At 36.8% G+C, this 26925-nt stretch overlaps 1 protein-coding gene across 2 annotated transcripts in view; it reads right to left on the bottom strand.

Moving 5' to 3' along the window:
• FER (FER tyrosine kinase) overlaps positions 1-26925 on the bottom strand; it is a gene marked incomplete at both ends in the record, with an annotated part of 433549 nt that overhangs the window by 98650 nt on the left and 307974 nt on the right. For both annotated transcript variants that reach the window (XM_084234011.1, XM_084234012.1), the window contains one exon: positions 9660-9783. In XM_084234011.1, the coding sequence (XP_084090137.1) occupies positions 9660-9783 (124 nt within the window). The remainder of the gene's footprint in view (positions 1-9659; positions 9784-26925) is intronic.

Below are 26925 nucleotides of genomic sequence, written 5' to 3'. Positions count from 1 at the left end.
GTTCAACATTGAAAATACAGGGAGAAAATAATTGTCCTTAGAACCTTCCATACTTAGTCATTGCATCTAAGGTACTAAAGTCCAGTGCTTGGTACTAAGTAATTTATCAATACATAACAGTTGCTAGGATTACTAATACTTAAATGAGGCAGAGTAAAACAATGTCATTGGAGTGACTGGGAATGTTTCAGAATGAAGTCAGCACATCTAAGATATAGTAGTGGCCCTGAAACTAATTGTCTAACTGATCTTCACTTAATCTCTCTGGACCTCAGATAATCTATAAAGTGATCTTAAGACCAATTCTATTGAGTATATGACAGAGCATAAGAGGCAGAAAAGATACAGGGTTAAAATACATTAAGGAATATATTTTACCTTGCTTATTTTGGCTCTTTCTTACAATTTAAATAATATGAAGCGGCACCGCGCATTAGAAAACCCTTTCAATATATTCAATAGACTCAGATGTTACAGACAGTTAAAAGTGAGAAAATCCCACAAGCATCACTGTGCAAAATGTAGCTTCATAAATTTGAAATCACGAAAAACAAAACTAAGATAGAGGCAGCATGTTACATTTACCTAAAAAGTAAACATGCCTAATTAAGTCTTATCAGAAGCCAATTGTTATCAAACAATATTCTTCTAGAATATATTTAAAGGCAATATAATATTGCTTTCTGAGAAATCTTTGGTTTTCTGAATTAGTTTTTCAAAGAAACATAAAAATAAATTTGATTGCATACCTAATCTTTTTATGAGATTATACAATTTTCAGGATTTTCTAATTTTGTCAATTTACTTCTCTTTTCCAGTTCAAAAATACAACATTTTAACATTCTTAAATTAATCTGAAAGTAAGGAAGATATTCCCACAGCCTTGGCAAATGAAATGGAATACATGACTCTTGATGAGAATGCCCCTGTCTGTCTGGCTGAACCCTTTGGATTTTCCTTTCAATTCTCTTTCAGCTGGATTATTCTTAACCCATCTATTCAGTGACACACTCAAACAGAATCTGCAAAATTTTGTCATTAATCCCACCACAGTCCCATTATTGACATCCTTATTAGAACCTCTTGCTATTACTCCCATAGTATTTTGTACACATTACTACTGAATTGATTATCTCTTTGCATTATCAGTTTTGGTAACATACATTTGAATGCAAGGGCCATGATTTGAGTAGGCAACTATTCACATATGTGAAGTACAAGGAATACATTTGTTCTCAAAGAATAAGTAAAACACTTACTAAGCAATAAAATGAAGGTGGTCCTACATCCTTCAATTTGTAGAGCTGTTAATTTTATTTTTTTAGACTAAAATTTAGTATATTTATTTTTTAATTAATATTTTATTTTATATAATTCTTACATCATTTTTCATTTTTGCACAATGTATGCATTATCATTTTGGTTATAGTCCCCATACAATTGCACCCCCCCTTATTTTGACCCTAGTCCTTTCTCTCCCCTTAGTGTGTCTCTGGTTTATAGTTGCTTGTTGATTTTGGTTTTTACTTTGTATTAATTAGTCTTTTTCCTGGTCCCTTATTTAGGTTTTCTAAATTCCTGCTATGAGTGAGACCATCAGGTATTTTTCTTTTTCTTTTTGACTTATTTCGCTGAGCATGATCCCTTCTAGCTCTATCCATGTTGCTGCAAACTGCATGTGTTTATCTTTTTTGATTGCTGAGTAATATTCCACTGGAGCTGTTAATTTTAATCACAACAACAATAACAAAAAATCACTAAGGTACAGCAACCAAAAATGAAGAGGAATCAATCTAAGATTTTTAATTAGAAAAAGACATCATATTCTATAGCATCCTCCCAATACAACTTATCTAGTATTGACAATGACATAGACTACATGAAATTAAGGAATTTTTTCCAAAAATTGTCATAGATTATGGATTGTAACTCAAATATTCAATAATCAAAATTTTATCCTACCTTTAATTTCCATGAATACTATACAAAAAGATGTGGACAAAACCAACTTTCAGAAATAACTCCAAGTACAAAGAAATCTTGCAGCAGGATTTATCAGTAATAAAACTGTAAATACCACTACTCTATAAATCTAATATAATGTCAATTTTCAATCCATTTAACTTAATTTAATCCATATAACTTAAAATTAATCAGGTTTAGTATTCTTTACACAGTGATACCTAACAACTGAAAATATGCCACTGTAAGTAAAAACACAAACACCCCCAAAGTTTATCATTGTACTTCAAATATTAATATAAAATAGGAGAAAGAAAGTTCAAGTGACATACAAAATAATTATAATGAAAATGCAATTACAAGTAAACTAAAATGAAAAATATCCATTTTCAAACTTTAAATGAAATAGTTTCAACTAGAAACCTAGAGAATCAAGAGAACTCTCCTGGAAGATAAACAAAATTAAAGAACACTTTCTAAAAACAGGTCATTTATTTATGCAATAACTTTTTTTCATTTTGTAACAGTCATACACTTTCTCTGTAATAAAATATTACTTTTCTCTTCAGATAGTAATCAAAACAATAAAAAAGATACAGAAAGAAAATTTAAGACATTATTTTGGGGAGACAAAACTAGAACTATTTTCGAGTACAAAATCCCAGTGACCTCTAATGATAGTGAAAATGATAAAATGCATAAATTCACATAAAATTTAGAGCATATTTAAAACTTCTGTTTTGACTTGTGGGATACTTGTGGGATTTTGCAATTTGTAGACATGCATGTATTTGTTAATATTTTGGGAAACCAAGAATGGGACTAGATGCTTTTATTATTTGAAAAACTAAAGGAAACCTTCAATTGTGTTTTAGATTAATTTAATTATTTTTAAATTTTTATAAATTCCTCTTTAGCAATTTTTCCAATAAGGAAAAATACTTTCACTTATCTGAATACTACATATTTATATTATATATTTATTAGGAGAAAAAATATAACAGAGCTTGGGTGTACATTCTAACTCTAAATCAAAATAAAACTTCACTGTACTAACTACTACTACTACAGAAATAGTTCCACAGATGACACATAAGAACTTTGAGTTTATAAAAACATTCAACACAAAGAATGATTCATCTTCTCAATACGATGTCATGTTTTGGTGAGGTGTGAAAATGAGCATTTATATAAATTTATATATATATATAAAGAGCATTTATATAAATTTGGAAAAGAAAAAAACAAAAACAAAACACTGTTTAGAGATTTTCAAGCTACTGAATGATCATGATGAAGAGACATAAGGAATAGCAGAAGTCTAGCAAGTATGAGTAGAAATGATTATAAAAACATTTCATTTTTTTTGCTATAATATGGCTAGTAAGCAAAACTCATATCAAAAAGGTAAGTATTTGTGAAAATAAGGGCCAAAAGAGAATATTGTATGCCATGGATAATGACAAATTTGAGATCTGTGTATTAATATTCATTAGTATCCTGGCCACGAGTTATCATTACTGGACTTTGAGACTGAACCTGAAAGCTTCTCAAATATATGACACAGAGAGCCACTACTGATGGGGTACTATTTAATAAGGTTAAACACTAAGCCCCACTCCTTGCCCATCAGGCAGTTTTGGGAGACTTGTATATATAAGGAAATTGATAAGGCTGCCTTGGGGAAAAGTCCATAGGACACACCACTGTGTCCAGTAAAAAGCAGCCCAGCTCCAGGAATGCAAACATCCCAGCAGATAACTGGTACAAATTGGAGCCCCAAGTTAGAAAGCCCACAAAAACAGAGCATAAAAGAGAGCCTCAAATCCTTCTTTCCTGTAGGGAAAGACCTCTCCTGTCTTGTCCTCTCCAATCTTGAAGGGTACTTCAATAAATCCGCCTTTCCTGTTCTCCACGATGTCTCTGGTGAATTCTTTTATGCCCACGCCCGCAGCCTAACCCCGATATTTCTCTCATTACAACTACCAATCACTGAAACTTGACACTGAAACCTATTTATTTTATCTGTTCTATGTGACACTTCAACACGTTCAATCAATAAACCATCCCAGTAGGCAGATAACATATATACAGTCTGCCAGGATATGTGTTCAGCAAGGATGGACTTGCAAAAATTTGTGAACGCATGAAAATTCTTAGAGTTAAATGGAAAAAATAAGAAGATAATGACATGATAAGGTTAGTGAGATAAATTTTAAAAAGCTAACTTCCATTTACAATCTAGAAAGGTCTCAATTTTGATGATACAGGCACCTAAGATAAGACAGGCATTCATTAGCAAAAGTAACAGACACTACAAATGCAGCAAGAAGTTGAAACAATGATTCCCTTGAAGGTAATACACCAAAATTAAAGAACATCATTGGTAAATGACAAATTAATAAAGCAGTTTCAATAATGTACATTTATTATGCTTTAAAGTCTCAGTCCAAGGGTTTGAAAAAAATCTGAGACAAAAAAGTAGAGAATTTGATACCCAAAGTAAAGTAGCTTACACACATGAGCAATGAAAACTAAAATTTTCTATAAATAACTGACAAAACCCTTAATTTTACTTTCAGTAATGTGTATTCTTTTAATGGGATTAGTGATAATATAATGCAATTCTTGTTCAAAATCTAAAGGTCTCTTAGGACTTTAAAATACCATAAAGTATTTGATTCATTTACAGGAAATTATACATAAATATAATGACAGGGGTTTAGTTTTAATAGTCTTAATTGTTAGAAAAGTATTACCTTCACTACTGAAATGTATTTAACAACATATATAATTATTGAAGCACACTTGAAATATAAGGCATAATTTTAGTTTTAGAATCAAACTGAATACTAATGGAGACTTAAAGAGTAGAAAATTTGGGATGGAGGTTTCACAAGGCCATGGGTAGAAATCATTAACACAGTCATTAAACCAGTTATGGAAATGGAAAATCCTGAGACACAGGAAATCCTTAGGCACAGACTACCAGAGAAAATCCTTCCCGTGGATTGCTATAGGAATAGATCTTTGTCTCACAAAAGAATGAAGCCCCCCTGCATGCAAAAGAACACTATATAAGAACAACTACTGCTCTGGCAAATCGCAGTTCTTATACAAAGACTGTGTCAATGCAGGCTTCTCTTTTTACATGCTTTTCTCTTTTTGATAATAAATGTACCCCTTTAAAATGCAGCCTTTGTCTGTTTCGAGCAAAGAATATTCAATGGAACATGGATAGTTTGTTCAATAAATGGTGCTGGGAAAACTGGACCTCCACATGCAAAAAAATGAAATTAGACCACTACCTCTCACCGTGCACAAAAATTAACTCAAAATGGATAAGAGAACTGGACATAAGACCTGAAACCATAAAATATACAGAAGAAAATATAGGTAAAGAACTATAAGACATATATCTCAGAAACATTTTTAAAGACTCATCACCCAAAGCAGTGATAGTGAAGGTAAAGATAAACACTTGGGATTACATCAAACTGAAAAGCTTCTGTACAGCAAAAGAGACATTAACCAAAACAGAGAGACACCCCACTGACTGGGAAAAAAATCTTTGCACTCCATTCAACTGATAAGAGACTGACCACAAAGATATACAAAGAACTCACATAACTCAACAAAAACAAAATAAACAATCCAGTCAAGAAATGGGCAGAAGAACTTAAAAGACATTTCTCCAAAGAGGAAATGCCAATGGCCAAGAGGCATATGAAAAAATGTTCAACATCCCTTATAATCAGGGAAATGCAAATCAAAACCACACTGAGATACCACCTTACACAAGTAAGAATGGCACATATCAAAAAAAACAAGCAACAACAAATGTGGGCCAGGATGTGGTGAAAAAGGAACTCTCCTACATTGCTGGTGGGAGTGCAAACTGGTCCAACCACTATGGAAAGCTGTCTGGAGGTTCCTCAGTCTACTAAAAATGGAGCTACCACATGACCCACCAATTCCACTACTAAGGATCTACCCAAAGGACACAAAAACTTTGATTCAAAAGAACACCTGTACACCTACATTTATTGCAGCATTATTTACAATAGGTAAAACCTGGAAACAACCCAAATGCCCAAAAATAGATGGCTGGATTAGGAAGATGTGGCATATATACACAATGGAATATTATTCAGCAATCAAAAAGATAAACTCATGCCATTCACAGCAATGTGGGTGGAGCTAGAAGAAATTATGCTCAGTAAAATAAGCCAGAAGGAAAAAGAAAAATATCAGATGGTTTCACTTATAACAGGAGTATAGGGGGACCAAATAAGTCATCAGTGTAAAAAAATAATAACAGTACAAAACACAACAAGCAAAAACAGACAATTATAAATCAGAGACATACTGTAGGAGAGGAGGAGGGAGAGGGATCAGAGGGAGGGAGGGAGGAACACAGGACTGTGGTGAGGGTGCATGGGTGCCTTGGGGAAGGAAATTCTTTGGGGACTCAATCTGAGGGGGTGGGGGAAGCAAATATTGTTTAAAAATAAAAAAATAAAAATAAATGCAGCCTTTGTCTGTTTGACTCTATGCAAATATCTTTCCTTAGTAAACCTGGCATGTGACACTAAAAGGGAAACTCTCTGGAAACTTTTCTCAGAGGAAACCCACTCACTGAATTCAACATAACATCTGAAAATCATCATCTTACCTCATCACCACCTTATCAAATACCAACTAAATTTTGTTGGATAATTAATTACAAAATATACACTGAGATCAAATAAATGTATATTTTAGGTGAAGGTAACTTTATTCTCCTATAATTATACATTATAGAACCACCAGAATGTTAGGTCAAAGGTTGCATAATGAAACAAATCACAGAGAAATATATCCTAACAGATACACCAGCTTAAAGTCTATCAATAGTTCAAATTGACAATGAACCCTGGCCCACATTAAATAGTATTATGCATTGTTTCCAGAAAATTAACATTGAATCAAATTGCTTCATATTGATGGAGGGAAGAACAGAAAACCAAAAGGAGGCATCACAAGACCAGACCCTGACTCACACAAGGAGGTGGGGGTAGAGGGAAATAACATAACTATTAACCCAGCTGTATTAATCAAGATACTTAGGCGCCAGTGCCTTATCACAAGACCCAAGCAGGTATCAGACTGCTGTAGAGAGCATAATCAAGAACACAGACATGAGGGTAAAGATACAGAGATTGGGCCCATAGTGGAATTTCCGGTTGCTTTCGGATTCTGGATAGTTATCCAAAATCAGCAGCAAACAGGCCACTCCATAAAGGAATGAGCCCCTCCCAAAGAGAAGACTATAACAGTTCAGTCTCTGCCCTGGCATGGGGCAGCAGTCCTTTTGCCCATCTGTGACTATGCAGGTGCTTCTTTTCACCAACTCTCTCCCTCTGCAGGGCAGCAGCTTCCTGCCTGCCCATGACCTATACCTTGCAAGGCTTCTCCTCATTGACTTCCTTCATCAGAGGCAGCTCCTCTCAAGGCTGTCTGCCTGTAACCATACAGGCCTCTCTCAGCAAACCCGTCCCTTTAGGGACGGCTCTTTCCGCCCACTTGTGTCTATGCAAGTGTCCCACCCCTTTCCCTAATAAACCTGCTCTTTAAATATAACATCTCTGTCTCATGGAGAAACTCTCCTGGGAAATGCGCCGTGTGCTGCTGAAAGGGGAGTTCTGGTGAAATCTTTCCTGGAGTGAACCCAAGGACCCCATTCACCAAACCCACTGACTCAAAAAACCACCTCAATATTGCTTACATCTATTTAGCTATATTTTGCCAGAATTTACATGAATTCTGCGAGCAATTTTAAGTTGTACTGACAGCCATAAAGAACACTTTCCGTTACAAATAAACTAAAACCATAATCTATGAAGTATTAAGACCAAGTCGGTGGACTTAATGTGATTAGAGAAAGTTTTCTAAAGTGTCCTTTAAATAACTAGTATGCTAAAATCTATTACCCTTGTCAAATTCAGTGTCATGAATTGTTGTTTTATTATGATGCTTTCTATGACATGAATTTTTTTTTAAAAGAAAGATTAGTTAAGACATTTCTTACATGACTAAATTGTAGTACCATAATCTCCATAGAAAGGGGAGGTTCTGGGTTTCCTGACCCACCTAATGAAGGGTGTTGCTGAGCAGCAGGGGTAAGCAAGGAAAGGGGTTTGGACAAGAAGACTTGAGACTTGGATAAGCATGTGGAGTAGAGAAGTGTGAAGAAGCAGCTGTACTAGTTTCTTGACATTGGACTTGTACCAGGGACTTGGGGACATAGAAGGAGATACTTGGAAGAGACATGGGTGAGAAACCCATAGGGAGACTGACAATGGCAGTTTTTATCTTGACTTTTACTTTGATTTTGCTCCCTTTCTTTCAGATTTCCCTTGCCCCTTCTGCCCCTTTCCTATGTTTCCACACCAGAAGGTGCCTTAGATTTCTGGCAAGTTTTCAGGCCTGAGTAGCTCTGTTTTGGCCTAATGCTGTTAAACTGGACATAACCCACAAGGAGATGGGTAACTTTGGCTGTTTCATTGGGAAACTATTATCATTTCTCTCTCCTCTCTCTCTATGCTATACACAAGGAAAATGCTTTGTCTTTATGCAGTGGATATCAGAACCCACCAAGGACGTGGAAGTTTGGGAGCCGCAGGGTGCCCCTCAGTTTGTCCATTAAAAGTACATCTCATATTGTTAAAGGGCAGGGAGAGGTGCAGGCCAAACCCCGCAAACCTGCCTATTCTAAATGGGTTCTGCCATACTAAGACTACACCCTGAGATCTGTGCCACCATAGATATGGTAGAATAAAAATTAAAAGGGGGGATTGTAACAGGGTAGTCCCCAGGAAAGGGGGAGGTTCCAGGTTTCCTGCCCTACCCAAATGGAGGGTGGAGCTGATCAGGGAGAGAAGAAGCTGCAGAAGAGACTGAGAAGGAAGGAAGCAGGATGGAGAGCCAGGAGGAGACCTGGAGGAGGCACATGGAATGGAGAGACATGTGAAGAAACTACACTTGCCTTTTGGTCGTGGACTGGGTGACACAGATGTGGGTGAGAGACCCGTGGTGAAGTGACAATGGCAGCTTTTATCTTGATTTTGATTTTGCTTTTTTCCTCCCAAACTTGTCTGGTTGTTTCTGATGCTTTTCTGTGGGTCCCCACTGGAAGATGCGTTAGATTTGTGGCAGGCTTTGGGGCCTTGCTGTGGGCCAATCCTGCTTGGGTGGACTTTTACCCACGAGGGGACCGGTAACTTTGGGTGCTTGATTTAGAAACTAGATTCTTTGCCTTTCCTGTATTGTTTCCTAATTGTATTAAAGTTCCTTCCCATTAAAGTTTCATATGTTTTGTGTTGATGCGGCGGATAGCAGAACCCATTTAGAATAGGCAGGTTTGGAGGGTTTGGGCTGCCCCTCTCCCTGCCCTGTAACAATATCACTATTCTATTCATGATTATAATAAAATAAATACTAATTAGTAGGTAATTAATTATTGTACTTCCCTCAAGAGAGAAAGTGAGTGTTTCTGTAAACTGTATAAGCAATTATGAAAGAATACTTTCACACAAAATGTGAAAAACAATAAGAAATTAAGTTTTGTGAAGTAAATTGTTGCACTGCAGCAAAGATATCAGTTTTTAGCATTCTATTAAGAAAACTGAAAAATGTTTTAAAAATGTTCTACTTACCTGTGTATACAGTTTTTATTCTCAAGATATGCCATACCAGAAGCAGCATCTAACGCAAATTTCACTAATTGTTTGAGTTTTAGTTCATCCTTCTTCTTTCTCAGAAAGGAGAGGAAATCACCTCCTAAAGGGAATTAACAAATGAAGAGTCAGGTTGAAAGTTTCATTATTTGAAAACAAAGTTAAGGTTATATTAGAATGAATGTTCTCTAAAAAAAATCATTCCTACTTTCTCTTTCAATTAGGCACCCAGATTTTAAGCCAGAATTTTACAAGAGGGATTAGCATTTTAGTTGCTATTTCCTGAACTTTGTATCCTCCTCACCAGAGATCTAGGTTCTTTAAGAGAAAACCTCCAGAGATGAAGGCTTAATGGATTTTTCTTAATAAGACCTATCAAGAAAATAAACACCTGCACATCTCTCTTTAAAATGTTCTCTTTTTATAACCTCTTCACTTATTTACAAATCAACTGTTATACAAATTTAGGTGGACTATTTACAAAATTAGTAAGCTACATGATTTAAAAATAAACTTAATGGTGTTAGACCATTTACTTTTTCTTTTCTTTCCAAGAGAATACAAAACCTCGAGGAAGATTTTTGAAATAGTTTCTAACCAGTTTAACTTAGTTTTCTGAGTAAAACATTTTGCAAGTAGTTAAATTACTAATTTCTCAACTTTAGTAGACACCAAAATTGTCGATTAAATCAGACTTGATATCAATATTTACTTCAGTTTATTACTAGAACCAACATTCACATATATTAATGCTTTTGTTAGACCTGTGTTAGAAAAAGTGCCCCCTTCTGGACTTGAAACCATATAATAGTTTTCTGTTTTAAAGCTGTGGAATAACTTCCAAATGAAAAAAAAAAAAAAAAAAAAACCAACAGAAAAACTTTCCTGGAATCGCAGCATATTATATCATCCCAGTGTTCTGTGGGATCCTGATAATATTTTTTCCAAAGTAAGCTCGTAGTCAGCACTTTTCCATTTGCCTTCTGCTCTTTTAAAATTTATTCTTTCATATAATCCTTCCACTCTCCAATCTCCAACCCCTTCCCCAGCTCTCAGACTATTAAACCTTGCGAATAGATTTGTGTCTCTGTTGTTCAATATTGAAAATGTAGTACCTACCACACCGCGTTCTGAAAATACTGTAAAATGTTTTGGGAATGACCTCTCCCTGCTCAAGCAAACAAGAAAGCAAAATCATCTGCAGAGAATTGAAGACTTTGAAACAGCTATGCAAAATCTGCTGTTTAAGGGTAAAGCCAACTTTTTCAACCCCCACTAATAACCAAGGAGTCAGTCAGATATAAAAGATTTAAACAATGGGTACCCAGCCTTTGTATCTCCACCATGCCTTCTTTATAAAGAAGAGATTAACTCCAGAATTGTCTTCCTCTCTATACAGACAGTATCACTATTTATTTAGTCAAAACAACTTAGAACCAAAAACCCTGCTGTTAACAATAATTGCATTTTTAATATCAATGACTCACTGTCCATATCTATATAAACTAAACTCAAGTTGTGATTGTTGGGACAGTTCTCACAGAGCAAAACTGTGGGACTACTTCCTGGGTTCGAATTCTCACTTTGATTAAGACACTTTTGTATAAATATCATTCAGACTTTTATCCCAATAACAGTGTTCAGCAGGCAACAATGTCTCAACAATTTTTTCATTGAATGAGGAAACATATGCATCCATCTCCTTCTTCTTGTGGCTCATAAACTATCTAAGCAAAGGCCATTTTTCTTTAATTCTAACATTTCTTAACTTGCCCCTCTCCAACAGTTAGACTATCTTTACAAATAAATGCTAAATATTAAAATAATGTTTAGAAAATAATGATATTGTATTTCTTATTAATGGCAGCCAGTGGATGCCATTTAAATTCTTTAAATTCCAATAATAAAGTTTGGTGCATTCAAGACCCAGTTCATATTACTAGATGCTTTTTAATATTTCTGCCCTACAAACTGCATAATTAAAAAAATAATTCGCAAATAATCAGCGGTAAGTAACACTGCAAAAAATACAAAATAGAGAAAAGATAACATTTAAATAGCATTAAACATTGACTGAAAAGTGGTGTCAAGTCAGTAAAAGCAGAGTTCAAGGAAGGGAGAATGTTATTTCCAAACACTGTGACAATGCCAAAGACACAGTGGAAGGGTAACTAATTGTCTCTTAATTAATCCAACAATATTTCTGCCTTAGAGATATTTCTTCCTTAAAATCATCAAATGTTTAAATTTTAAATTTATTTCCCATTTAATTATTCAAGCCACAGACAAAGTGATTTTAAGCAAAAGACTTGAACTAAATCATCCTTCAGCCCCCAGCTTCCCACTGACTACTGTAGGGATGCAATTTTTTCAATAAAATTAAATAATTATGATTTAGTACTGAAGCCTGAGCCTTGGGCAAGTGTAAGCATTAAGGATACTGAAGCAAGATATAAACTACCCAGAAGGTAGAGTATGTGATTAAAGCTAGAATAATCAGAAAATTATTCAGAATACAAGGAATTGATTATTATTATTAAGTGAAGAACTAGAGATTGATATCAAATGAGTCTTCAGTATTTACTGTAAAGTAACTGTAGAGGATGGGTCTATATCTTCAAACTCATTGTCATTTTCATTAAATGGCAATTTAGGGCCTCCTTGGTGGAGCAGGCTGATGAGCGCCACACTGTGAGGCTATCTGCAGCCTCTGAAGTGAAGGTTCGATATCAGCTGGGGAGGGTCCCACATGGCATGGCAGACCTCTCCTGTCGCACCCGCTGCTCCCCTCCGCAGTGTACTTCGGTTAATCTGCCTGTTCTGCTCCCCACTCTGTCTCTGGTGTAATCCTCTCACCCTCCCACGCAGCGCATCTGGCCTGTACCCCCGTTCTTGTATAAATAAATAAATCTTAAAAAAGGCAATTAAATTAACCTCTCAGATTTTATTATAAATACATGTAATAACTATGTATGCAACATATACACATATGTATATGCAACATTTAATGTGTATGTGTGTGTATATAGCACAAGATTTGGGTGCTCAAAACAGGCAAAAATAAGGTAGTAAGTATCCTTTTGTAACCGTCTTACAATGCTTATATATGAGTGTACTGCATATTAAAACATGTTAGAATGGATTAGTCTCTAGATTTATTCAACAGTGATTAAGTTCTAAGATTATACCTAAAATTTCTTTATAGTCAATATTAAGGCCTACTAGGGATATAGCATGTCATGATGAAAAAATTATGGGTATTGAAATTAGACTGGCATAGATATCAAGTTATGTGGACTTGGGTAAATTGGTTAATCTTTTTACATACTGAAACAATGATTAATGTCATTTATTTTTCAAGATAGTTTTGATGATTAAATGTATCTAAAGCAGTAAGCATGGCCTACTACATGGTATACACACACGCATACATATACTACTACTGTACTTATTGTTGAAGTTATCTTGCATGTAAAGAGAGAAATTAATAGAAACTGGTGGTTAGTCCCATATTTTTTTAATTTTCTCTCATTCACCTCACTTTTCTTTAGGACACTGATTTCACATTTTGGAAAGTCTTACCCTCACCCAAACCTTAACCTCACCCTCAAGAATAAGGTTGTCTTGGACCTCCCTGTTGGCGCAAGGGGTTAAGACGCAACCTATGAAGCTATCCATAGCCATTGCAGCACAAGTTCAATCCCCAGCCAGGGTGCTACCCACATGGCACAGCAGACCTCTCCTGTCTCACCTGCTGCTTCCCTCAGCAGTGTATTTTGGCCAGTCTGCCTGTTCTACTCCCCACTCTGTATCTGGTATCCTCTCAGCCCCCACACCTCTGGCCTGTACCCCAGTTTTTGTATGTGTAAACAAATAAATCTTTAAGAAAAAAAGGATAATCAAGTTAAAATGAAATCATTAGGATGAACCCTAACTCAATATGACTGCTATTCGGAGAGGGCGGAGCAACATGGCGGCGAGGAGACTCTGCGAGTAAGATCTCCCATTAAAAAAAAGTTAATAGGGAGGAAAAGCGGCAGGTCCCAGTGAGAAGTGGGACACGGAAGACAAACGGACGACTCCAGCAAACTGCCCGAAGAAGAAAGTTGCCATAAAAGAGGACTAGAAGGGAGGAAAGCACAGAACCCAGTTCCCCTCCCCCGCCCACAGAGTCGGCACTCTCCGACCAGCAGAGAGGAGGAAAAAAACAAACTAAAACTACCAACAAGAACAAACTACGCAGCAAGCGGGACTGTGAGTGGAAAGGAACCCTTGCAGCCACCACACCCCGTGAACAGGAGCTGTGGAGAACCCTGCAGGATCCGCTGCGGAGGTGAGCGAACGGCTCCGGGCGCCATTAGAGAACAAAGACACTCTGGAGACCCGCACACAGCCCGGGGCCAGCCGGTAAGCTTTCGCGGAAAAGCAGCGCTTGAAAAGCAAACGCGGATCGCGGCTGCCCAGGTCCCCGCACCTGCGACCTAGGCTTGCTGGGAGACGGGCGGGGGCCCTCACTGAGGTGAAAGTGCCTCACTGAGTAATCAGGAACCAGGCGCATGGACACGGGAGCAGGGTGCAAAAGGCGCCATTCCGGCAGCCACTGAACTGGGCTACAGCCCGCGTCCTGGAACTGAGGGCTTTGGAACTGAGACCCAGGTCACGAAATTCGGGGTGTGGGTACTCCACGTCGATGGGGCACAAGGCAGACACAGCACCCCAAAGCCATTGAGGTTTTCCCTACCATTCCTACTCTGTTCCCTGTCCCACGGGGTGAAAAAGGCAGCCCCCCAAGGACAATAGGAGAGATCTCTGGCGCCACCTAGCGACCAGAAAAAAGTCACTAACACCTTTCTTCAGAAAAGTGCTTGAAAGCTGCGTGGCCAGCTGGGAAGTTAGCCCACCCCAGGCTCCTTCAGACCAGCAGTCTGAGCCCACAGGGGGAGCGGGCACACATGGCCAGGGCAGACCGGGCGCACAGAAGAGTGTGCCTGAGACCGGACGCGCAGGTAGTGCGTCTCGCATCGCCACTTTAGAACAGGGACATTTCTTCAGTAAAGACTGCCTGCAGAAGGCTCCCTCAGGAGCCAGAGGTGAGCGGGGAAGCTCGCCCATGCCAGGCCCCTTCTGGCCTGCAGTCCAAACTCAGAGGGGTAGTGGGAGCCCACCGCCGGGGCAGACCAAGTGCACAGGGGATTGTGTCCCCACATCGGCATTTTAGAACAGGGACCTTTCTTCAGTAAAGACTGCTTGAAACCGACAGATGGCTCCTGGAGGAGCCAGAGGGGAGCAGAGAAGCTCACCCAAGATGCCGGCCAGTCCCAGCAACACAGTGTCCCAATGCATACGACAAATTAGAAAACAGACAGTAGGGAGTAGAAGAACCACACGGAACCTAACAACTCCTCAGGGAAAAAGCACACCACAAAAAGAAAACCACCCCCAGAATGCAACGACAGTAACTTGGAAGAACTTCTGAACCTTCCAGAAAGAGAATTTAAAATTGCCGTGATTAAAAAAATGACAGAACTCATAAAGGAAAACAATGATCAGAAGAAGGAAATTGAGTCCCTAAAGAGGGAAAACAATGGTCAGAAGAATGAAATTGAGTCCCTAAAGAGGGAAGCAAAAGAAACGCAGGAGATCAAAGAATTAATGGAGGAACTAAAGAACTCTGGGAAAAGCAATGAAGCAGAATAGATGAAATGGAAGAACGAATAAGTACTCTTGAAGACACAGAAATAAAAAGAACCAAAACAGAAAAGGAAAGAGAAGTACGAAGGAAAAAGAATGAAGAAAGACTTCGGGAACTATCTGACTCCACGAGGAAAGGAAATATAAGAGTTATAGGAATACCAAAAGGAGAAGAGAAAGATGTAGGAACAGAGAAAATATTCAAAGAGATAATTGAAGAGAACTTCCCAAATGTGAAGAAGGAGCTGAAAATTGATATACAAGAAGCAAGAAGAACACCAAACTTCCACGACGAAAGGAAAAATACAGCAAGACACATAATAGTAAAGCTCCCAAGAATCCAGGACAATATGACTGCTATTCTAACGAAAGAAAATTAGGACAAAGACATATGCAGAGAGTATACCTTGTGAGGACACAGGGAAAAGAGAGTTACCTAAAAGTTAGAAGAGGCTTCAGAAGAAACCAACCTCCCTGACACCTTGACCTTGGAAGTGTAAGTTCCTAAACTTCAAGAAAATAAATTTCTATTGTTTAAGCCATGCAGTCTATGGAATGTTGTTATGGTAATGCTAGCAAAATACTACATCAAGATTCCCCTCAAAACAAACAAACAAACAAACAAAAATAAACCCATATCGGCGGAGATATTAGGAAATGCCCCCATCTAAATCACAATAATAATTTATTATATATAGCTAGCCAGTGTTTAGAGGGAAATTTAGAGCTTTAAATGTCTTTCAAATTTTATTTATTTATTTATTTATTTATTTTTACATTTCGAAAGGTCAGATTTATTAGGAAAGAGAGGCATCTACATAAAGGCAGGCAAGAGAGCTGCCTAAATTCTTTTTGTTTTTATTGAGGTAACACTGGCTTACAATATTGTTAGTATTTGGAAGTACAGGATTCTCCCCTCAAGTATAACCTCTTTAGTGCAATTTACCACCATAGATCACTGTGCTTCCTTCCCTCTCTTCTCACCCTTCACCTACTCCATACCCATTTGGGAGCCTTAAATTCTTATATTGGGAAATGAAAAGAATAAAAAGTCAATGATCTATATTCTACAATAAGAAGGTAGTTGTAAAAAAGGAAAATTTAACTGAAACTGGAAGAAAATAATAGCAATATAGGCAGCAATCAAACACAAAAATCTATAAAGAAAGTTAACAGCTAATTATTTTTTATTCTAATAACTGGAGTAAAATTGATAAATACTTAGGAAGATTCATTCAAAAAAAGGGGAGAGAACATAATATATCAATTATCAGACTGGACTTAGGGAACATCATAGAGACAGGAAAATATTTCCAACCCTGTTTTCTAACTGCTCTATGATGCTGACACTACAACCTAACAAGACTATTAGATAATCAAAGAAAATTATAGACCAATGGCAGCTGACAAATTTTCCCAATAAAATAACGGACCTCCTTGGTGGTGCAAGGGCTTAAGACACAGCACTATGAAGCTATCTGCAGTCACTGCAGCACCAGTTTGATCCCAGGCCAGGAAGCTTCCCACATGATGCAGCAGAACTCTCCTGTCTTGCCCGCTCCTCTCCTCAAAAATGTATTTTAGTCAGTCTGCCTGTTCTGTTCCCCACTCTGTCTCTGGTGAATCCTCTCACCCCCCCACCTCTGGCCTGTACCCAGTCTTGTATGCATAAATAAATACATCTTAAAAAAATCTATCATCAATAGGATTCAGCAATACTTTGAATCTAGCATGATGAAAGTTTATACTAATATAGTTTCACGTTTAAAAACCAGCCTATAGCAATTCACCACATTAAGAGAAAAAGAAAAATCTATCAATAGACGCAAGAAAAGCATTTGATAAAACCCACTATTAACACATTTTTAAAAATCTCTAAGCAAATTAGGAAGAGAATAGACTTCCCTAGGTCTCATAAGGAACAATGATGAAAGCCAATAGCTCACATTATAGCTAATGGTGATATATCAAACACTTCCACCTCAGATTAGGACCAGGTTAAGGAACTTATATCTATTCAACATTTTATTTAATATTTAGGTGAGTGTAATGAGTATAATAAGATAGAAAAGGAAAAATATGGGAATAAAGATTAAAAATACAGAAACTCACTATTTGCAGATAACTATGAATAATGAAAAATAAAAAAAGATAAAAAAGAATGGAACTACTAGAATAATGAGTTTATGCAGGAAGTCATTATAAAACTATTAATTATATATATATATTTAAAGATATATTTATTTATGCATACAAGAACTGGGGTACAGACCAGAGGTGTGGGGGGTGGTGGTGAGAGGATTCACCAGAGACAGAGTAGGGAACAGAACAAGCAGACTGACTAAAATAGACTGCTGAGGGGAGCAGGAGGTGAGTCAGGAGAGGTCTGCTGTGCCATGTGGGTAGCTCCCTGCCCAGGGATCGAACTTGTGCTGCAGTGACTGTGAATAGCTTCATAGGCTGCGTCTTAACCCCTTGTGCTACCACGGAGGCCCCAATTATAGTTATTATACCCAAACTGTATAATTGAAAATGAAATTAGAAAAAAATACTAGTTACAAAAGCATCAAAATAGGAATAATTTTAAAGAACATTGTAATTATAAAGAACAAGAAATTTTCCTTGTTTACAACTACCACTTTAAAGAAAGATATAAATACCTTTATATGAATAAATACAAAAATTGTTGACAGAAATTAAAGAAGTGCAAAATAAATGAAACAATAAACTCAGCCAATTTCTCAGGAAAGAATACTAAGTGTTTACAGTCAATTCTCCCCAAATGGATTTATAGAATCAATCTAATCCCAACCAGATTTTGAGCAGGCTTTTTTGGGCTGAATTTCACAATCTGCTTCTAAATTTTTACATGGAAATGCAAAAGGTCTAGACTGAAGACAAGCATAGAAAAAGAAGAATAAATTTAAGAGTCAGTCTACCCAATATGAAGAATTACCATATATTAGTAGCCAAAGAACTGTGGTTTTGGCTTCCAGAGTATCAAGTAGGTCAATGAACAGAACAGAGCCCAGTAAGAGACTGATAACCACTTATCTACCCATACAATTCAGTGAAGAAAGTAAATTCTTTTATAGAACTGATTGTGGAAGAATTACATAACTTTCTGAAAAATACAGAACTTCAATATTTAATTCACACCATACATAAAATGAATTTCAAATGATTTATAAACTGAAAGCAAAAAAGCTCTTAGAGGGAACACGGGAAAATATCTTTGTTATCTTGGTGTAGGTAAGGATTTCTTAGGACTCAAAAGGCTGGAATTATAAAGAGAATGGAAGGAAGGAGGAAAGGAATAAAAAAATGAAGAGGAAATGGGGGGAGAGGGAAGGAGGGAGAAAGAGAATGTTGATTAAAATACATTTCGGGTCTCCCCTGGTGCCTCAGTGGTTGAGTGCTGGGCTGTGAGGCTGCCCGCAGCCTCTGTAGCACTGGTTCATTCCCCAGCCCGCCACCGGCGAGGGTCCCCCCCTCCACACACACAAAAATACATTTCATTCAAATTTACAAAAACTTTTGCTTATCAGATAACCATGATAGAAACGAATAGGTACCATTCTACATTCCCACCAAAAATATATGAGGATTCCTTTTTTCCACAACCTAGTCAACACCTGTTGTTTTTAATTTCATTGTGGTTTTGATTTGCATTTCCCTGACAATAAGTGATGATGAACATCTTTTCATGTGTCTGTTGACCATCTGCATGTCTTCTTTGGAGAAGTGTTTATTTAGCTCTTTGCTCAATTTGTGATTGGGTTATTTGTTTTCATTTTGTTGAGTTATAGGAGTTCTTTGCAGATGTTGGATATCAGTCACTTGTCAGATCTATGATGTGCAAATACATTCTAACGTTCAGTGGAGTGTCTTTGTTTCAATAATAGTTTCTATCAATGTGCAGAAGCTTTTTAGTTTCATGTAGTACTACTGGTTTCTATTTTATTTTCTTTTTCTTGCCATTGGAGACAAATTCACAAACACATTTGTCCGGAGCATGCGCAGTGTTGCACAACACGTGCCATCAATTAAGTTTTGCTTTACCGTTTCGCCTTCTGAGAAACCACAGGTTTTTCCTGTTAATCAAATGCGACTGGGAGGTGCGATGGGAGGAGCTACCAGGATGTAAGAAGAGAACCATGAGAAGATCAGGGGTTACTGGGAGAGGAGCAGAGAGAAGGTCAGGGAAGGTAGAAAGACAGGGAAAAATAAGAGAAGGTAAAGAAAAAATAAAGAAGCAACCACTAGCATCAAGTTGTCTCAAGCCCCTCATTTCAATCCTCAGCCCTTCTCTTTTCGTGCCTATGAATCCCGCGGGTCGGGACACACATCATTGAAATCGATGTTGTGGAGTGTTTGCCTATGTTTTCTTCACTATATCTCTCATGTTTTCAGGTCTTACACTCAAGTCTTTTATCCACTGGGAGTTAATATTTGTGTAAGGTGAGAGCTGACAATCTAATTTCATTCATTTGCATGAAGAATGCAAAAATATTATTAGAAGAGATATATGCACTTTGCTTATTGCAACTCTATTTACACTAACCACATTATGGAAACAAACTAAGTGCCAAAGGAAAGATGAGTAGATTAAGAAAATATGATACAGGACCTCCCCTGGTGGTGCAGCAGTTGAGCGCTGGGCTGCGAGGTTCGTTCCCCGGTCGCCCGCGAGGGTCCCACACACAAAAAAAGATATGATACATATATATATATATATATATATATATATATATATATATATAATATATAATGAAATTCTACTCAACAATAAAAACAAAATAAATACAAAACCATGAACTCTTGCCAATTACAACAACATAGATGGAACTGGAGGGGACAATGCTAAGGAGAATAAGGAGAAAGACAAATATTGCATGGTGTCACTTATTTGTAGAATATAAAAAACAAAACAAAACAAAACAAAGGGTCATCAAAAACAAACCCAAACAAATCATAGATATCTGACTGTACAACTTAGGCTACTGGATGGAGAGTGAGATGATGGAGAAGAAGGGGAGCAGGAGCATAAGACTGTGGTGAAGGACATGAAGTGTTTTGTTGGTGGCTATCATGTGGTAACATATACCTGAAGAGTTAGGATCCAATATTTCTGAATCATATACAGTGTTGTAAACCAATGTTATCTTAATAAAACAATCTGACCTTTTTAATGAACTTGTAATAGGTAACCCATAGAAGTGAACTATTCTTTAAAGAAAATTGTGGTTAGTAATACCCATTTAACATACATTTTAACATTTTTACTATCTTAAGTACACTCGATAGTATTATTAAGTATATTCACATTGCTGTTCAATTAATCTCCAGTACTGTCAGAACTAGCTTTCCCCTAGGTTATATAAAAAGTTCTTAGAATTCATTAACATAAAAGTTAACTAATACTATAAAAATGGACAAAAGAAATAACAAAAATACATGAGTGTTGAATAAGCATTTGTGAAAGAGTTCAATATCATTCCTGACCAGGATACGCAAATAAAAACCACAGTCATTTCACAGTACTTATAATGGGTAATATTTAAACAATGCTACCTCCAAATATTGGAAAAATGGTGGAATAACTGCAACTTTTAAAAATTGTTGGTACATATATTAAATGGTATAACCACTTTAACAAACTGCTTGATGGTTTCTAATAAAAACGTTTCTAACTTACCCCTATAATATAAAGCAACAATTCCACTACTATGCATTCATGAGAAATGAAAACATATGGCTACAAAATGATTTGTACAAATTTATTTATAGCATCTTTATTCAAAAATAGACAAAACTGGAGAAAGCAAATGGATATATTGTTGATATTTATACAATGAAATGCTACTCAACAGCAAAATGGAATACAGCTGATGCATGCAATACTCTCCATGAAAAACTCAATTTCAGGCACACTGTATATTCAAATGTATGTTAAAACGATAAAACTTCCACAAGAAAATACAGATGAATGTGGTCATAGAGGTAGAGTACACAAAACATTGTTTTCACAAAGGAAAAATATGGATGAATTGTATTACATTAAAAATTGGAAGTTCTGTTTACCAATGACAGCACAAAAATAATGAAAAAGTAAACAATGCTATGAGAGAAGACATTAATAATTCATATAAATACTAAACTAATTGTGTAAAATGTATAAAGAACTCTACAAGCAAAATATGTATTTGTGTATATATGTGTATATATGTATACACCTAATCAAAAGAATATGATTTGATTCTGTTTCTACAAAGTTCAAACAAGAAAAAACTACTTTATAAGCCAAGTAAATGGTTACCTTTTAGGTGGGGTAGCAGATAGGGGAGTAACCAGGGAGGGGCATAAGAAAAGATTCTGGAGTGATGTTCTATATCTCAGCCAAGGTGGGAATGACATGGCTATATACATTTTGTCATAAGTTGTGATCAATATTTTAATTTGTATGCTCTTTTGTAGGTGTTATACTTCATTTGGTCTAGAATTTTACCCAATTTATAATCTAATAAGTTAGCATGTTATTTTTCAAGTATTTGAGGTATAGAACCCAATCATTCATAGTATAACACAGGGGTGTTGTGATGAGTACAGAGATGGATGTCTGCACACAGAGTAGGCTGCACCACAGGAGAAAAATTTTGATTTGGGAAAGTTGCCATTTTATATCAGTTCTGCTCTTTGAGTCTTAGGGAGTTATTTCATTCTTCAAAACATATCTCTGAGAAATGGTCTTGGTAAGGTTCAGTCAGAGTTTTGCATTCTTGGCATATCTAGCAAAATGACTTGGAATGCAAGAAACCAGTGGGAAGGTATGCTTCAAGCTACTTTTATAAAATGTTTACTAGTTGTCTTAATGCTATAAAAAAAGTCAGAGTTATAACATAAACAACAATGCAACGAGATTTTATTCAATTCATTTCATTCATAATTATTTGGTTAAAATGCAGATGAGGGCCTCCCTGGTAGCACAAGGGGTTTAGACACAACCTATGAAACTGTCTGCAGCCACTGCAGCACGAGTTTGATCCCAGGCCAGGGAGCTGCCCACATGGTGCAGCAGACCTCTCCTGACTTGCCCGCTGCTCCCCACAGCAGTGTTTTCAATCAATCTGACTGTTCTGCTCCCCCCTCTTCTCTGGTGAATCCTCTCACCCCCCCACACCTCTGGCCTGTACCCCAGTTTTGTATACATAAATAAATAAATCTTTGGGCCTCCCCTGGTGGCGCAGCAGTTGAGCACTGGGCTGAGAAGCTGCCTGCAGCCTCTGCAGTGCCGGTTCGATCCCTGGCCGCCGGCGAGGGTCCCACATGGCAGGACAGACCTCTCCTGCAGCGGCCGCTGCTCCCCTCAGTGTGTTTCGTCAGTCTACCTGTTCTGTTCCCTGCTCTGGCTCTGGTGAATTCTCTCACCCTCCTGCGCTTCTGACTGTACCCTGTGCTTGTATAAATAGATAAATAAATAAATCTTTAAATAAATAAATAAAATAAATAAATCTTTGAAAAATAAAATGCAGATGAAACAAACCCTTGAAATATGATCGTAGAACCGAGGTGGCAGAAGTGGTGGGTGAGGAGTATGGAGCAGTGGGAGTAGAGTATCCAATGGTTTATGGTAAGGGATTATGAGTACTTTGGTGGTGGGTGTGGTATAACTTACATCTGAAGAGTTGTGAACTTAACCTCTACACCACATACAGTGTGGAAACCAATGTTAACTAAAACAATCGTCTATGGTGAAATATATGTGTTTTGGTAGTGAGTGTGGTGTAGTGACAACACCTGAAAGGGGATATCTTATAATATAAATCAAAGATAATGTTGTAAATCAATTTTACCTCAATTAAAAAAAAAGATATGATTAAAAAAATGAAAGAATATGATAGGCAGAAAAGTAAAAAGATACTTCTCCAGAGAAGTGAAAATGGCGAATAAGCATCTGAAAAAAATGTCTAAAGTCACTAATTAGGGAAATGCAAATCCTTTGATAAGGTGAGAAAGGCCCACCTGAAAAAAAAGGAAACAACAAAAGCTAGAGAGGATATGGAGATAAAAGAACTCTCTTACAGTGCTGGTGGGAATGTAAACTGTGAAGACAGTATGGAAAGCTATGTGGAGATTGCTCAAAATACTAAAATGGGTCAACTACATGAGCCAGTAATCCCACTGTTAGGAATCTACCCAAAGGACACAAAAACACTAATTCAAAAAGAAACCTGCACTCCTATGTTTATGGCAGCACTATTTACAATAGTCAAGATATGGAGACAACCCAAATGCCACAAAACAAATGGGCAAAAAGTTGGTAGTATATTTACACAATGGAGTATTACTCAATGATCAAAAAGACTAACTCATGCCATTAGGGCAACATGGATGGAAGGGATCATGCTAAGCAAAATAAGTCAGAAGGGAACAGATAAATATTGTATAGTCTCACTTATATGTGGAACATAAAGTAACCAAACAAAAGGTCAAGAAATAGACACAGCTACCAACCTTACCATATACTGAGGCATACAGCAAAGGAAGGGGAAGAAAGGGGGTTAAAATAGGGGAGGGATGAACACAAGGGACTATGGTGATAGTTCTCAGGTCATACAGTGGTGGGAAAACTATAGGGACTACAATGATGTAAGAAAATTAAAAAAAAAAAAAGTGAAAGAATCTTTGGGAAAGGATGGAATTAAAAAAAAGAAGCTTTTATTAATTACCATATAAAGGATAAAATAACTTGGCTTTATAAAGTATTGCTCCATGATATCTTGTAGAAAGAATACTTAAGTCATGATAAGGTGTTCTTTATAGAAATATTTATTTAAAACTTAGGCTGGAAATTTGAATGAAAATTTTTCTTCAAGTTTAGTTTGAGAATGGTTTAACTGACACTATTGAACATTTTAGAAATTGTATATTCTGCTTCAACTTGTCAACAGGATTTATTTGATAAAGCCATGATATTTATATATCAGTTAATATTTTTATATTTGAATTCACTTGGTTTTAGTCAACATGACAAGCTACTTTGTTATTGTGACTAGTGGTGTTAATGATGTGCTAGGACCTGTTTAGTTAATCCAGACCTAAGGATGCAGAGTTGCTAGCTAAATGGCTCAATGGTAGAGGCAAGAGGCCATATAATTAGGATGTACAAGAAGAATAATTTATTCCCATGGTGAAGTATGTATGGAAAGATATTAGTGTCTCAATCTTCATAGAGAGGTGAAGGCATAAAACCCTACTTTGATGAACAGAACTCTATCTGAATGCATGGCTGTATTATACTTTTTAAACCAGTTTTTAAGAGTATAGGAATGAATTTTAATATTAATATTTGTATGGAAATATATATTCAAAAATACATACAGAAACTTAAATGGAGATGAAGTGAGCTGAATAGAATTTTAGCTATGTAGGTTTGAAGGTTAAACCATGAGAGCCATAAAATCATGATTAAAGACCTGATGGAGGTTGTTCAGGAAGTTATCAGGAATATGACTTATTAGAATTTCATGCTTGATCTCTCCTTCTCAATATATTTTTTTTAAGATTTATTTATTTATTTATACAAGCACTAGGTACAGTCAGAAGCGCGGGAGAGAGAATTCACCAGAGCTAGAGCGGGGAACAGAACAGGCAGACTGATGAAATACGCTGCTGAGGGGAGCAGCGGGTACGGCAGGAGAGGTCTGTGGCGCCATGTGGGACCCTCACTGGCAGCCAGGGATCGAACTGGTGCTGCAGAGCTTCACAGCCCAGTGCTAAACCACTGTGCCATCAGGGAGGCCCACCTTCTCAATATTTTTAGTCATATATTTGGATGAAGAAATAAAAGGCGTGCTACATTTAGTACAACAAAGTTAGATATTTTTAAACAAAATTGTCCCGATTTACTGAAAATAATAAAAACATGCAATAGTATCAAAGACACTTTCAAATATGAAGAACTTTTTTTTATGAAATAAGAACTTGATTATTTTCTGTATAACTTTAGCTATTAAATAAGGTTTATGCTTTTAAGTATGCTATAATATTATGACTAAATTATTTCTTCAAAAACACGGAGAAATCCTTAAGTATGGGGCCACCCTCAAATATCTATTTCAGGAAAACGTAACTACACTTTCTTGTTTAGGAGAGAAAGCTCTGTGGTTTAGCAGTTAGAAAAAAAATATTAAGAGTGTGTGTGATGAATCATATATATCTCCACAACAATGAATAATTGATTAAAAAAATGATTTCTTATGTTGGATAAAAGATTTTAAAGGCATTAAAAGTTTCCTATAAGGGATATCTTCAAGCTGATTAAAAACTTTATCTCAGGGAAATGTATATAATAAGATGTCTGACATTCTAAAAAAGTACAATAAATATAATTATTTTGGATATATCTTATTTTACTAAGTATTTAGCACACTTATGGTTTCAAGGAACATCAGGAAAAAAATTGCCCTTCTTTTTTTTTTTTTTAAAGATTTATTTATTTTTATATAAGAACCAAGGTACAGGCCAGATGTGCGGGAGGGTGAGAAGATTTACCAGAGACAGAGCAGGGAACAGAATAGGCAGACAGACAAACACTGCTGAGGGGAGCAGCAGGCGAGACAGGAGAGGTCTGCCTCACTATGTGGGACCCTCGCCAACCGGCTGGGATCAAACCCGCGCTGCAGAGGCTGTGGACAGCCTCACAGTGGGGCGCTCAACCACCTGTGCCACCAGAGAGGCCCCCTTCTCTTTTCTTAAAAGTAAAATTGGTAGAAAAGTTTAATATTAAAAATATCTTGCATGTATTTAGCAGTTTAACTGTGCTATCATAGGCATTATCTCATTAATCCCTCTTACCATAAGTATTAATCAGTTTTCCTAAGAATGTACTATAAAGTGCAGGGCAGGGCCAGGTCTCAAACCATATATTTTGTCTAAAGATGACAGTCTTGGTTACAACAGCTTTCCTAGTGGAGATCAGTGACTGTGTTTTGAAAGGACAGGCATTTGTCATATGTCAGGTAAGGCACACATGACAGTGAGGAACACTTAAGTCCCACAGCAGCTGTGGGAGTGTTTCTGGCAGGCTACACTGTGTGGTCTCTCACATAACACAGACAGACTTTTTGCCAACCATCTCACAGGCAGCCTCTTGTGACACACTAGGCAGTGGTAAGGACTTCGATCTAGAAATGATACAGGAAAGAATAATGTTCAAAGGCCCTCAGTGTAGAAAAAATACGACTAAGAAAAATAAGTGCTTAATTCAATTCCATAGGAGTCTAGGTAAATGGCGGAAGGCCTACTAAAGATTAAAGCATTATCTATCTTGCAGGCTTTTATCAATCTATTAAGAGAGACAGAAATTTCTGAAATAAACATAACATGATACATACTGAAATAATACCTAAATCTATGCACAGTCAACATGTAGTAGTGATTCAGAAGCATGCAATGAAATCTGACTTGTGGGATTGAAGAGGATCCAGTACAGGTCAGGCTTTCAAGGATGGAGTAGGATTTCAACAGGGAGCAAACAAAGAAGAAGCATGTT

The sequence above is a fragment of the Talpa europaea genome, assembly GCF_964194135.1.
Source record: "Talpa europaea genome assembly, chromosome: 5".
NCBI lineage: Eukaryota > Metazoa > Chordata > Mammalia > Eulipotyphla > Talpidae > Talpa > Talpa europaea.
The sequence above is the reverse complement of the archived record's forward strand: the minus strand, read 5'-3'. Positions and strand labels throughout refer to the sequence as shown.